The 14894-nt window shown below is 43.1% G+C and overlaps 1 protein-coding gene across 1 annotated transcript in view; it reads right to left on the reverse strand.

Annotated features, from left to right (window-relative positions):
• The window catches only part of UBE2R2 (ubiquitin conjugating enzyme E2 R2), a 74595-nt gene extending 60220 nt beyond the window's left edge, over nucleotides 1-14375 (reverse strand). Inside the window, exon 1 of the mRNA XM_075583043.1 lies at nucleotides 13209-14375. Within this exon, the coding sequence (XP_075439158.1) occupies nucleotides 13209-13385 (177 nt within the window). The 5' untranslated portion in view covers nucleotides 13386-14375. The remainder of the gene's footprint in view (nucleotides 1-13208) is intronic.
• Between the last annotated feature and the right edge of the window lie 519 nt (nucleotides 14376-14894).

The raw sequence follows: 14894 nt of genomic DNA on the forward strand, positions 1-14894 counted from the left end.
TTTGCAGCTGAATAGGACATGAATCGTCTCCTATTTACCAGCTCGAGCTACACTCAATTTATCCTCCCACCCCTTAAAAATTGGAGCCATAATACAAAGTGAGTATGCTGTACCAGTCTATTCCATGCCTAAAAAACGAGAGAGAGAAAAAAGGGAAAAAGCGAACAACGGTGTAATACAGGGGTGCGCGGCTCACTTACCCGGGTTCAGTCCACGCGTATCCATAATGACGCCGTGCAGTCATGTGACGTCACATGACCCCGCGTGTCATTTGACTACATTTGAGGTAAGGGGGGCGCGACGCAGGGGGAGGGCACAGAGCAGCAAGTTTGCGCACCCCTGGTGTAGTAAATAAAAATTCTTTCAGTGGAGATCATTTGTTTACTACAGCACAACGCTTTTTTCTCTTTTTTTCCCTTTTGGTTTCATGAGATGTTGAGCCATGTTCTGCTGTTAGCAGCCAACTCTCACTTACCTTATTTAAGGTCACATCATTTGTTTTCAGTGGCCTAAAATTTTGGCCCTTGTATTTTGCACTTCCCACTTTATTATATTATTCAATTATTCGTATATAAAATCATTTGTGCGCGGTTCATTCGTTAACTATTCCCTGACTACCATGGTTCTAAAAACAGAGATAGATAAAAAAAAAAAAAAAGACAGCATTGCTAAAATAACTGCAGAAAGCATCCCAATAGCCTGCACTCGTGGCTATTGTCCCACACTCAGTCACTCCCAACACCCATTGTGACCAAGCACTGCCATCTACAGCACTTACTCCCTCACCTGCTGTCTGTGTAAGTTTCCCATAAAACCTCTAAGATTGTAAGCTCTTCAGGCCAGGGATTTCCTTTCCTATTGTCTGATTTTGCTGCACTTATTGTATATTTATAATTCCCTGTACTGTATTCTTTGTGAAGCGCTGAGTACACTTTTAGCGCTATATAAAGACATACAATCACAAGTAAAAATAAACGGAATCTGTTTTTTTTTTTTTTTTTTTTTAAGACAGCGTGCAACGTATATCAGTTTCAGATTATTGTATTAATGGGCCATTTATAAAATCATAACCTTTTAAGATAGTTACATAGTAGAGGTGGATGGGAGAAAAAAAAATTGTCCATTAAGTTCAACCTATGCTAAAGTTAGAAGACAGATACTTGATCCTATATTGGTACTTGCAGTATATTGATCCAGAGTAAGGCAAACAAATATCCCAGTGACATCATCTAATCTCATATGGGGAGTAACAAATTCCTTCCTGACCAAGAATTGGAAATTACTCCCTGGATCAATAGCCTTCCCATGTTTACTTATTTGGTATATCCCTCTACACCTTCCCTTTCTAAAAAGATGCCCAACGTTTTTTTTAAAGGTATCTATTGTATCTGCCATCAGTCTCTATGGGTAATGAATCCCACATTGTAACTGCCCTTACTGTAAAGAACCCTTTCCTTTGTTGCTGGTGAAATCTCCTTTCCTCCAAACTAAAGGGATACTCCCGAGTCCTTTGTTCTGCCCGTGGGATGAATAGTTCTTTTGAAAGCTCCTTGTATTGTCCCTGAATATATTTGTATATAGTTATCATATCCCCTCTGAGACGCCTCTTTTCTAATGTAAAATAATCTAATTTAGCTAGCCTCTCATAAGTTAGAATGTCCATCCCCTTTATTAATTTGGTGGCTCTTCACTGCACTCTCTCTAGTTCCTTAATGTCTTTTCTTAGGCGTGGTGCCCAAAATTGTACTGCATATTCAAGGTGTGGTCTTACCAACTGGTGTCAGAGCATATGCAGTGATATCTTATAGCCAAGCTGTGTATGATGTAAATGCACAAGACTATAATAGTTACCCGTCTGAAAGGCTACCTCCCATCCAACGACCCCCTTCGTCCACGTGCCGTCCTTTAGCCCTGTAATCCGCGTAGCTTGCCTGTGCATGTCTCTTGGTGGCACGTAGCTACAGAGTCTCTGGAACGGTGCTACTCGTCCCCCGGAAAGCGCTTTGTTTTCCTGGTTGTTTCTAACTCTTGTGCATGTACAGTAACAGCAATATCTGGGTGGTCTGTATGACGTCCATTTGACGGGGAGAGGAGCTACATATTGCATTATGCATAACTTTATTAAGTGAGGTAGGGACATGGTTAGTTACCATCTGAAGCCGTAAATTAGGGCTGTTATATAGTGCGGGCGTGCGTAAAAAATTGGTAAAAATAAAATATTTATTAAATTTGTGTACACACGCGAAGAGATGATCTTACCCGTCTTCGCTGCTATCTGTCGGCTCCCCGCCGTGCGCGGCACCATTCTGGAAAGGCTGACTAACGTCAGCCAACTAAAATCCCCCCTTCCCTCCTCTCGCCCACCACCATTCCGTTTGCCCCACCACCACCACTTCGTTTTACCCCCCCCTCCACACCACCACTCCGTTTTACCCCCCACCACCACCACTCCGTTTTACCCCCCCCCCCCCCCCCCCGTTCACATCTCTCCGTTTTCGGTTTCGTGTGCCCCCCCCCCCCCCCGTGTCAGAGCACAGCAACCAATGCAATACAATGCAAGCTCCCAATGCTTGTATTGCATTGGTTTTGCATTGCTGTCCTCCGATTGGGTAAATTTAGTCATGTGATCTGAAATCGGAGCTACAGATTCAAATTTTTGAAACTCTTGTATCTGAGCGCCGAGGACAGCTCACGGGCACGCACAGGGGGGGCGATCACGCAGGCCACACACATTGTTGCAATGTGTCTCATCGTGGCCAGCGTGGGCGCCCGCACCAGCTCAGCGTCACCCTGGACGCAGCCTAAGGACAAAGGCAATAGATGTAAGGGGAGCCAAAGTAAGAGCAGGCCCACCAAGCAGAAGAAAAACATAAACTCATCAATACAGTATAATTGGCTGTCTTTAAATATTTAATCAGCCTAAGGGAGGAAATATGTTGTAAAAAACAGCAAGGTATTGTTAACTGAAATACTGTAAATATCCAAACGAATCCATCACTTGCCCCATAACCTCTAACCCCCTCCCCCTCCCACCATCTGAAACTGTTTGGATAATGATCTCATACTAAAGTGAAGAACCCTAGAGGGGAGAACTTTAACTGGAGCAATGTTTTAGAAGTAAAGTAACTACATTTTATACTGTATAGGTGCAAATGAATTCCCATCTACATGTTAAGTTATTAAAAAGTTAAAATCCTTGCAGTTTACAGACTAAAATGTTGTAAAGCATGTAATTTATGTTCTTAACGAAGCTTTCTTGGAAATTAGCACGCAACGTTTCTTCTGGGCCGCTGAATGGGGGAGAGGTTCGTCAATCAACCGTATTCTCTACCTTTATTCCCCCTCCCCCACCCTGTCCCTAAAGGGGGATCCCTTCTGAGACCACCACATCGAACCAATTCCAGTGAAAAGCTCAAGGTCAGGGGTGGCCAACTCCAGTCTTCAAGAGCCACCAAACAAGGATATCACTGCTTCAGCACAGGTGGCTCAGTCAGTGACTGGGCCCACTGATTGAACCACCTGCGCTGAAGCAGAGATCCTTAAAACCTGACCTGTTGGTGGCCCTTGAGGACTGGAGTTAACCACTCCTGATATGAGATTGATGCCTTTTTTTACCCCAGACACAAGTACTTAATTATTTTTTAAGTTAGACTTGTGTGATGTCGCTGTGATCAGCAAGTGCTTGAACTGCCAGAGTTCCCGCTCGTTTTAACACTACTGGCTCTCCAATAAGGACCAAGTGAGACAAGGGGAAAGAAAACACCATTGGAGAAAAAAAAAAAACACTTCCCTATTCAGAGGCCCCAAAGAAATTCTACTTTTAACTCCTTTCCAATTTCTTTACGGAAGCTGGTTAGTCTGTAATAAGTTGTCTGTCCGATCATGTTGGATTTCACCTTTAACAGAGCCAGTAAAGGTAAGGCAATGTCATTTCTCTTCTGAAAATCGTTGAACACCCTGTGATGTGTTCACATGCAGCAGCAATGTGGGGTGTTGCACCCTGATCCAGCATGGACTGCCATTCAAGCCAGAGGCAGTAAACACCGTATCCATAAGGGTAATCAACAAAATTAGAATTAAAAAAACAGTTGATTCATTATGCATCTCTGCAATTCGAGTCGCAGTCCCACATACAACTAAACGATGGGGGAATTCCTACACAGCGAAGCTTAGTGCAAAATAGTGCGCAAGGAGCATAAGCCGACCCCTCCCCCAATCTCACTTCCCACCAATGCCCTATAATTGGTAACGATGGAATGCTGCATTCTTCCATTCATTGGGTAATAGAAGGGAGGACTTGTATGGGGAGTGTGGGTAAATGGATTTAGAGGGCCTATGCCTGGTGGATAACATGAGCAGTACTTACAAGGGCACTTGCAGAGACTGAATGTCACACTGCACTAGCACGGAAGCTTTTTTTACACTCTCCGTGGCTCTAAACAAAGATGCCCATGTGTGTAATTATACAGACCCTCTATACTTTAGTGAAGATCCTCCTGAGTAATCGTTTTTTCTCCTCTTCCATGTCTATAAAAATGTAAGAATATATGCATACTGCCCATACATTAGTAGTAATGAAATCGATGCTTGAGAAAAAAGGCCTGATCTGTCATTTTCTGCCAAAGAATTCGATTTTTGTTGAAACATGTTACTCTAAATTAGCCAGCAAAAGCTAAAAGAAAAATAAGCTCTTTTTGATGGCCTACAGGCATTTGGAAAGTCAATTACAGTGTTACAAACCAACAGGGCACAATGGATCTGGATTCTCTTTTGTTAGTCTCCACGAGGAGCTGCTTGAGGGTACTTTGACTAGACTGGCTCACAGGTATCAATTCTTCAGGATGAGATCGGTCAGCTCAGAGTCTCATACACTTAGACCATTTCTTATGGTCTAGGCGTTATTTTTATTGTCAATAAATATTCCACACACCAATGCACAATATTTCCAGCATCAATGTTACTTAAGTGCAAATCTTCATAAACAATTATATTATACCTACATCTATAAATGGTGACATTTGCCGTGTGTGAAGTGGGGAGGGTGTGGAACAGAAGAGGGACAAATTGGGGGGGGGGGGGGAGTCAAGCACATATTTTCCTATTGCATATAATACATACAGTATACCTTTGCATCATTTTCCCATCTTGCTTTCTCTAAACGTCACAGAAATGTAAACCTGATTCTTGTAGTTGACTTATATCTGAAATGGAGTGACCTTCCAATACTAAGATTCACCATCTCTCTCCCCCAATACGAGAGCCTGTCTTTCCTCTTGACAATTTTAAGAAGGAATCCCATATTATTTAGATTCCTAAAACATCTCCATTATTAAATGGATTTCTTCTGTCAATCTTTTAATATGAAAAACTCTCCCTCCAACTCTGATGGTGGGACCATTCTGCTCTATTCATTGTGATCTTTTTTGCTACCACCAAGATAGAAAGGAGTATTTTAGGTGGCATTTTGTGGTCTTTCATACTACACGTGGAAATATTTCCCAACAGAACATTTTCCTCTGTTATATGGATTTTAAATATTTGTTTTATATATACAGTACTGTATAGCATTACTTTATTCCCGTAGTTTGCCATTATAGCATTACTTTATTCCCGTAGTTTGCCATTTTTCGACAGCTCCATATGCAATGGAAAAATCTGCCCTGTCACAACACTTAAGGCAGCCAACTACCTATTGCGGAGTCATACACATGCCTACACCATGTAAGGGGGGGGGGGGGGGGGAGTATGCTCAATGCATACATTTCAGTAACATTTCCTGGAGACAGAGGGTACACTTTCCATACCAACTACTATTCCAGGGGTCTCAAACAGTCCTCAAGGGCCACCAAACAGGCCAGCTTTTATGGATATCCCAGCTTCAGCACAGGACTCAAACATGGAGCCACCTGTGCTGAAGCAAGGATATCCATAAAAGCCTGGCCTGTTGGTGGCCCATGAGGACAGAGTTTGAGACCCCTGCTCTGATCAAATCTGCTTCTGAAATCAAACCTGTTATATTGCTCTTCCACGACCAGAACCAACACCCCTTTATCATATAGTCATTATTAAACGGGTTTTAATTTCATCTTTAAAAACACTTTTTTGGAGCTCGGTAACTCATTTTCTCAAGACCATTCTCTCCAAAGATCGGTGAAAATCTCTAGTATCGACTTTATGTAGCGTTGTATCTGGCAATATGCAAATAAAATTATTATTATGTATATTATACAGTTTCTTCAAAGGAATATATGACCTTATTTTCTGCATCCCACAGGTCTATTATTATAACTATCACATCTTGCAAAAGGTTGAAAGTGGGGATTCTCCGTGCCTGGTATAAAGTCTGGGATTTCCCATCACAGGTAAGTAGTAAGAGTATAGCAGAGGTCTCCTAAAGGTCTTACAAATATTAACCCAAGCTTTGTGTGTGTCCTTTACCAAAATGTCCTTTCAGATTGCCTGCCCAGAATTTATTTTCTGAAGAAAACCTGCAAAAATCAACCGGTTTGATAATTTCCAATTCTACATCAATGTTCAAAAAAAATCTGCGGATTTAGTTAGCCCATCGTTGATATGCCTAAAGAAACATGCTAAATTATACCTCTTCATTTTTGGGGGTGCTCTATTGCCTATATTTTTTGGTTGCATACATTTTTGTAAACTTATTCTGTGTTTTATAATTCTACTAAAAAAAAAATCTGCTGAACTGTACTTGTTAAAAAGTTTGATGCCATTGTTGCCAATTAATAATGGTAGCATCATCAATGTGTACATAATCTTTTGGAAGCTTGATTTAACTGTAGTGCATCTGCCCAACAGATTAAGATAAACCAATTTCTCCACATCATGTTACACTCAACAAAAAAGGTGTGTAGTATGTCGTACATATACAGTATACATACACAATATATCAGCAGGACTATTTATTCAGAAATATTTTAAATGGATTTTTGCCACTTTAAAGGCAATCCCTCCACATTCATATATCCTTTGTTCCTCTTTATGGTCTAACCAGAATACTTCTTATTTGTTAAAATATGTTTTATATCCTGAAAACAAAACAAACGCTAAAATGGTTTTAAAAAAAATTAATGGTATGGATTTTTGGGGGATGCGAGACAAATAGCACAATATAGTCTGCAAATGAAGCTATTTTTAGTTCCTGTGTACCAATTTTTATCCCTTTTAATTCTACAGTGCTCTCAAATTTGTGTGCAAGTGGTTCTAACACAATGTCAAACAGCAAGGGCAATAATTTACATCCTTGTCCCCTTTATTTCGAACGCTTAACATATATCCGTTATAAATGTTTTATTTTTATTCCAGGATTTTCAGCGCTTCTTTTAAAGTTGCTAGGCGTAAAGTATTAAGCGGAGTGTTCTCAAAAAGGTGCACTGCTTTTATCTAGCACATGTATGCCTGGTAGAAAAGAGCATGTCACAGTACGCTCTTGCTGACGGGGAGAATCGCGTTTTATTACAGTGATAAAAGAATTTTTTATAACGTGTCTCTCCCAAATGACAAAGCCGGTTTTAAAGCTGCAGTTAAAACTGTTTGTTTTTTTTAGATAAGTTATTTTTTTCTTCATTCAATATGTGCATCAACACAATCTACACACCGATAAGTGATTAACTAAATTGCTGATCCATCCGTTCTCCTGTAAAATCAATGGATGAAGTTTTGGCTCGGGGTTCACCAAATGCATCCTGGGTTCTCTTCTGCTGCACCAAGAGTCAAAGTTCTGTGGGGAAGATCATGTGACCAGGCAGGCACTAGATTCAATTGGTTCACTGATAAAGAGGGCAGGTCTCAAAATGGAGGTGCTGTTTCAGAAGGGGATGTGACTAAATTGTTGCTATAGGAACAAACATGCCTGTTTCTTTAAAATACATTACAAATGTCTTTCAAATATTTTTTTTATTTTTTTAAATGCTACAAGTATTTTCTCATAGTACAGAACTGATTTATTAAACACATGTAGAATATTGTTTGAACTGCAGCTTTAACCTCTAGTGTCCTACAAACACCTACAAAGAAAGATTTCCATTCGAGAAAGACGCCCCTGCTGATTGTAACTTTTTACCACAAGTAAGCAGGGACGTAAACAAATTCAATATAAATGGGCGCTGCCATCAAAGACCAAAGTTAACTAATGGCAGTGGCATGTTTAAAGGGCTAAATATTGTCCATTTTGAATCTTAAAAGTATTATGGCTGTGTATCACCTTAAGTGTCACATTTAAAGTGTCTGTACAGTTAATTTTGGAGTTGAAATTGGAGGTGAAGATTAGAGGAAGATCTGGACTCTGCACCACAACAACAACTTTGCAACTGTGAGAACTTGACTTGCTAAATGCCGTGATTACTTGTACTCTTCCTATCCTTGTGACGGTGAAGAGGTAGCCAGGCTCACTAATAAAGGTTAAGCCAGTTTGGTTACCTCTGATCCATGTTTTGGGGTTCAGGAGTGTCAGCTCTTGGACCCAACTGTTGTAAAAGCATTACCTGTAATTATGCGACAAATAATAATTTGTGTTACCTTTCCAGTGATGCCAGCAAGCAGGGATTGCTGTGGTAGGAGTTTCAGGGGGTGGTTTGCAGAGAAAGTGTTGTCAGATTGTGTCTATCTAGTCAGGGCCCAGAGTTGCTGGTTCCCCTAAAAATGTACCCAGGAATCAGGTCGACGCCTGGCTACATGGTCTCGGTAATACCTCTCCTTGAAAACGCTTGCGCGACTCACTAGGGGTCCCTGCTTCAGCACAGCCAAGAGAGGTAAACTTGGCATAGGGATGTGAGGTGTCCCTGAAACCGTCAAAGGGTCCCTAGGTTAATGGGGATACCAAGTAAATGCCCAGTTCGCCCAGAACCAGTATCGGGGTCTGGGGTACTCCAATCATCTACAAATGTTGAGGGTCCTTTTAAAAGTCCAGTCCTAAGTTTATTGTAGAGAATGTGGGGAATATGGCTAGTAATAAATAACATGCAGCTTCTTATTCTATTCCCATAACCTAAAGACTTAGGATATTTTTTTAAAGTGTATATTTTATGGAACAGTATGTTTTAAAACACACTGTTCCATAAAATACACACTTTAAAAATATCCTGTTTATGCACAGAAATGAGCTGGGACGTTCAGAGCCAGTGTTCTCAGTAAGCCAGTGGGCTACTAACTTGGGTGCCACTGTGTCTACTCATACGGTGGAGATGAAAGCTACAGAGGATGTGTCTGAGGTGTCAAGACCATTTGGACAGGGGGGGACAGACAAGTATTCACGTCCTGAGATCAATGGACACTATTTGCATGTGCATTTGCCCCACCAGACTGGCAGGAGCCGGTCACCGTGGGTGGCATTGAGGGAACCAGGGTCAGAGGTGCCAAAATGCCCATGCCCCTTAGTTAATTCAGATTTCAAGGTAACCCGGTTGTGTCTACCAGCTTGTCTGATTGGCAGCTGGGAAACTTCACGCTTTGGATTGGGCTATAGTATTTTTTGAATGAAGGTCAGAGGTATTATAACCCCTTGCGCAAATCAGATTTAGTGTTTTTCAGTGTTCTCCTAGGTCTCAACGTTTTCTAAGATTCTAAGCACCAAGTGAACTCCAGCCCTTTGGAGAGGGGAGCTGTGGCGTTTGGAACTGCAGGTTGATTTCAGTTTGAAGACTTTTTAGGTTAAGCTTTGGATTGATAAGCCCCTAAACCTAGGAAAGTATAGTTTTTCAACCCCAATTCCCAAGTATCTTTTTGCTGTAGTTTGTGTAACATTGTGTTTTTGCCTTTTCCTGTGAATAAATTTACAATTTATTTCATTAACTCGTTTTGCTCAATGCATAATCCTGGTGAAAAGGTGTAAATGGCCGGGTCTCCCGTGACAATCCTCCAATAACTGGGAAGTCTCTCCTCATGTCACTATGTCCTCCCCATTGCTTTTTCTGTTCACGGTTTCCTCACTCCTTTGTGAACGTCTCTATTTTTTCCAACTTCCCCACTCCACCATTTATACACCTCTCTCCCAACAACTTCTTTACCCCTCAATAAAAATTTAAAAAAACACCCACACAAATCCTCTATTCACACCCTCTACCGCAGGCCTGCACAACTCCAGTCCGAGGGCCATAAACAGGCTAGGTTTTCAGGATATTCCTACTTCAGCCCAGCTGGCTCAATTAGTGGCATCCCAATAGCCTGCACTCATGGTTACTGTCCCACACCCAGTCACTCCTACCAACCATTGTGGCCAAGCACTGCCATCAACTGCACTTATTCCCTCACCTGCTGTCTCCAAGTCTCCCATCATACCACTTGGATTGTAAGCTCTTCGGGGCAGGGACTTCCTTTCCTATTGTCTGATTTTGCTGTGCTTATTGTATAATAATCCCCCGTACAGTATACTTTGTGAAGAGCCAAGTACACTTTTGGCGCTATTTAAATAAAGACATACAATACAATTAAGAAAACAAGTTTACATTTTTATTTTATTTTTCTTTAATTCTAGGCTCTCTTGGTAACCAAATGTTATAGTTTTGTTATGAATGTATTTTAATAGTCCTTATATAACAAGGATAAGGATAATAATAGTTTGAGGCTTTAAAGAAACCAGACACAATTATCAATCCTATTTTTAAAGTAGGATGCCTTCGTTGGCCAAACAGATATGAATTTCATCGTATTTTACACAGTATACAAACACTGTAATGTAAAAGTTAATTGAATCTTTGTAAGGAAGCAATTTATAATGATCTGTTGCTTAATTGATTTGCCTTTTTGTGCCTGCTTACGTGGGATTGCAGCCTTTGCAGTCCTGCCACGGATCTGTCAGTAACCAACCACGTGATCGCCTGTGTTGTGAACACATGGTCGCAACCAGGCCCCAATGACTTGAATGTGGGGGGGAGGGGGAAGAGTTGAGTAAGACCAGGGAAATTGAATCTAGGAGTGAAAAAGCAGGAGGTAGAACATCAACGCTCCCTGGTTGTGCCAGGTCCTTGCGACTGTTTTGGGAACAAAGGGGTTAAATCGGCATAGATTCCTAGATGTTAGTTTGAGAAAGCGGCACAAGAGGCAGAAAGGTCAGACGTTCAGTGGCAATATACGAGAAAGGGTGGTTGAAAGAATAAAATATGCATTTTTAGCAAGTCACATTAAGATGGCTGCTTCCACAACTCTCCCTTCTGCCATAAACACCCCCCTATATTAACCCACAGCGATACTGAACGGAGGAAAGTAGGAATAGCAAAGTAAACTGCCCACGCTGATTTTTTATTTTTTGTGCAGTTTAATAGATCTCTTCTCCCCCTATCAATGCTGTTTTTTAGATTTTAAATCTGGTGCCTAGTTCAGGAAATAAGCACCTGAAATAGTACGTGTCCGGGAGATTAAAATGAAGTTCTCCCAGAGCCCACTACAGGCATACCCCGCATTAACGTACACAATGGGACCAGAGCATGTATGTACAGCGAAAATGTACTTAAAGTGAAGCACTACCTTTTCCCACTTATCGTTGCATGTACTGTACTGCAATCATCATATACGTGCATAACTGATGTAAATAACGCATGTGTAACAGGCTCTATAGGCTCCCCGCTTGCACACAGCTTCGGTACAGGTAGGGAGCCGGTATTGCGGTTCAGGGCGTGCTGACAGGCGCATGCGCGAGCTGCCATTTGCCTACTGGGCGACATGTACTTAAAGTAAGTGTCCTTAAACCGGGGTATGCCTGTATAGTGTAAAAAGGTTGCAATATTAACCTGAGAAGCTAGAGGTGAGACGCGGGACATGCTTATGAGTCAAGTTACTAACATCATACAGGTAAACTCATTCAGGCTTTTAATGGGGATTGTGGCGTTACGGCTAATGTATCCTGTATATAAAGAGCCACGCTTTCCAGGCCCCATCTTGCAAAGGTTTGCTAGGACACTTGGTAGGAGTTGACCATAAAGGTCTGTAAATTAGTGGTACACTAAGCCCACTCTGTACCCTCAGAGCACCAGGCATTGGAGGTGTACTTCTAAAATAAAAAATAAATAAAAAAAGGTAGGTGTAACACAGTACATGTGAAAAAGAAAATGTGGCTATAGTGAGGTCGGAAAACCTAGTGTTCTCTCCCATTTAGGTACTGTATATACCTGTGACATTTAGTTAAGCGATGTTTAAACCATACTTCACACGCAGTAGATAAAATAATAAGAATGATTTAGGCCAGCTTAGCATCTTCATTCCCCCTTGCATTAGATTAAACACAACCCCATTACCCACACGTAACATGTACACTATTAAAACGTACATGTTACTGTAAGACTATTCCAAACAGCTTTGGGTATAAAGGCTACGGCATTGGAAGCGGCACCTGTGTTCATTGTGACCAGATAGCCCCCGGGTAAAATAAATAACAAAATAAACCTGGTCTGAGCCAGGGCTCACAAGGCCCGCGTTGTGCCGATATTTACAGGGCATCAGTAATGTAGGGCAGCGTACGAGGCATCCGCTTTACATAGCAACTAACTTATAGAGTTCGAACAATGTAGCCCAGTCTCAAAGAGATTACCAACCAACCTATGTTTTGCTCGGTACCTCGCCAAAAATAGCACAAATGCACCTTCTCCACGAGCCGCTTTACAAACTCACTGAAATATTACAGAATAATAATAATGTAATATCCCCAACCTTTTGAAAGCTGTTACTTAAAGCAAAAAGCTCTGTGGCTCAAAATAATGTACACACTTGAGCATCCCTTTCGACTCACTGCGTAGCTGTAACATACTAGGTGTGTGTAGAGGGCTCAGCTCTACTGTTCACAAAATATGACCACGAGCTTTATGAATAATAGGGATTGGAAGGTCTTGGTTAATATAGATATATACCATGAATTTAAAAAAAAGTGCCTACTATTGGTAAGATCTTAGCATGTCTGTACCGTGCTCACGGATACCATCTATTAGACACAAGTTTGTTTGTATCCAGTAGGCCAGGAGTGGGCAACTCTAGTCCTCAAGGGCCACCAACATATCAGGTTTTCAGTCTCCCTGCTTCAGCATAGGTGGCCCAGTCAAAGACTGACTGAAGAAAGGATATCCTACAAACCTGACCTGCTGGTGGCCCTTGAGGAGTGGAGAGGCCCACCACTGCAGTAGACGATGGCCCAGGAGATCAGTGATTGACCGCACCCCCGGTGCAGTCACACTGTTGACAAACACTGGTGCGTGGGCGCTTACCTTGAAGTAACCCCCCTCGTACAGCGTGTTTGGGGGTCCGAAGATGGCCACCTCCCAGTTGTATAGGTCGCTCTCGTCCACCAGCGTGATACGGAAACCCTCAACCGGCTCCTCCTGCAGAGATTTGAGCTCCAGCATCAGGGCCTTCTGCGAACTGGTCATCTGTTGATGCGCCATGGTGGGCAACACTAGCGCGCCAAGAGGGGAGGGAGGAAGTGGGGAGGGAGGCGGCAGGAAAAGGCCAAAGCTTCTCCTTACCCAGCAACAAAAACAAGCAGCCAAGAGGCAAGTCAATGGATGGAAGAGCCAAGGAAACCGTGGAGAGGGGTAAAGTCAATGGGGGTAACAAACTAAGCCCGGGGCAAATACTGTGGAGTCGAGTGCGGAGCGCAAAGCGAATTCTTGAGCGAATAAGTTACACGTTATCCAGCAGCGAAGGGGAAGGCGGACTCCTTTACGTTCCTTTCGGTCGCTACCCAACACTGGTCAGGGTCACCGGGTTAATACAGCAGAGGGGGCCGATGTGGAACGCGTCGCGCACCTTACACACACGGTCACCAACAGGGTCACGCACCGGACGTACGGCAATAAAAAGGATTCTCGACGACGTCTCCTTTGGGGGTCACCGTCTACACGTAACGTTGCGAGCGGTTAGCAGCCGCGTCCGCAGCCTGGCATGTAGTTTATGCCGTGTAACGTGTACCTCAGTGTATACAACTCTGAGATGAACACACGGTCTCTTGCTGCAGAGGCCCAAGCAGTCTCTCCCCTTGTATAGAGCGTGTCCCTTGGAAGCAGTCTCTTCCCCCTGTATACAGCGTGTCACCCCTGTATAACGTGACCTCCCTCTCTGTGGGCACAGGAGAAGCTGTCCCTTGGCTTGCTCAGTCACCAGCCTGTAAAGTAACGCGGTGCTGCGGTCTCTCCGGTGTGTGAGCCCTCTCTCTCCTCCTGGGCCTCCCGGTGCTGCCGCCTCTCGCACTCTCGCAGCCCCGGGGCCTCGGTGACAGTGCTCCGTGGAGGTGCAGGGTCAGGCCGGGAGGTGACGTGTGACGGTGCCCCTGCTGTCTGCCTGTGAGTGCTGCCGCGGTGTCTCGCGGTGCTGCGGCTGTCTCTCTCTGTGTGTGTCTCTCCGCCGGACGCCAGCGCTCTCTGGCAGTTCCTTTTGTGACGTCACGATCGCGGTGATATCACGACGCCGCCCAGAGGAGGGTGCGTGCGCGCTGCTGGGGTGTGGGTTGCGTGCGCGTCTCCGCCTCCTCTCAGTGTCTCCCTCATTTTTTTCTGATTTCTTTCTGAATTCATTATGATTTTTTTATGATTTCTGATGAGACTTTATTCTGTGTGAGGGGTTTCTGATCCCTGATGAGACTTTATTCTGTGTGAGGGGTTTCTGATCCCTGATGAGACTTTATTCTGTGTGAGGGGGTTTCTGATCCCTGATGAGACTTTATTCTGTGTGAGGGGGTTTCTGATCCCTGATGAGACTTTATTCTGGGTGAGGGGTTTTCTGATCCCTGATGAGACTTTATTCTGGGTGAGGGGGTTTCTGATCCCTGATGAGACTTTATTCTGTGTGAGGGGTTTTCTGATCCCTGATGAGACTTTATTCTGGGTGAGGGGGTTTCTGATCCCTGATGAGACTTTATTCTGTGTGAGAGGTTTTCTGATCCCTGATGAGACTTT

This window comes from Ascaphus truei, chromosome 1 (genome assembly GCF_040206685.1).
Source record: "Ascaphus truei isolate aAscTru1 chromosome 1, aAscTru1.hap1, whole genome shotgun sequence".
NCBI lineage: Eukaryota > Metazoa > Chordata > Amphibia > Anura > Ascaphidae > Ascaphus > Ascaphus truei.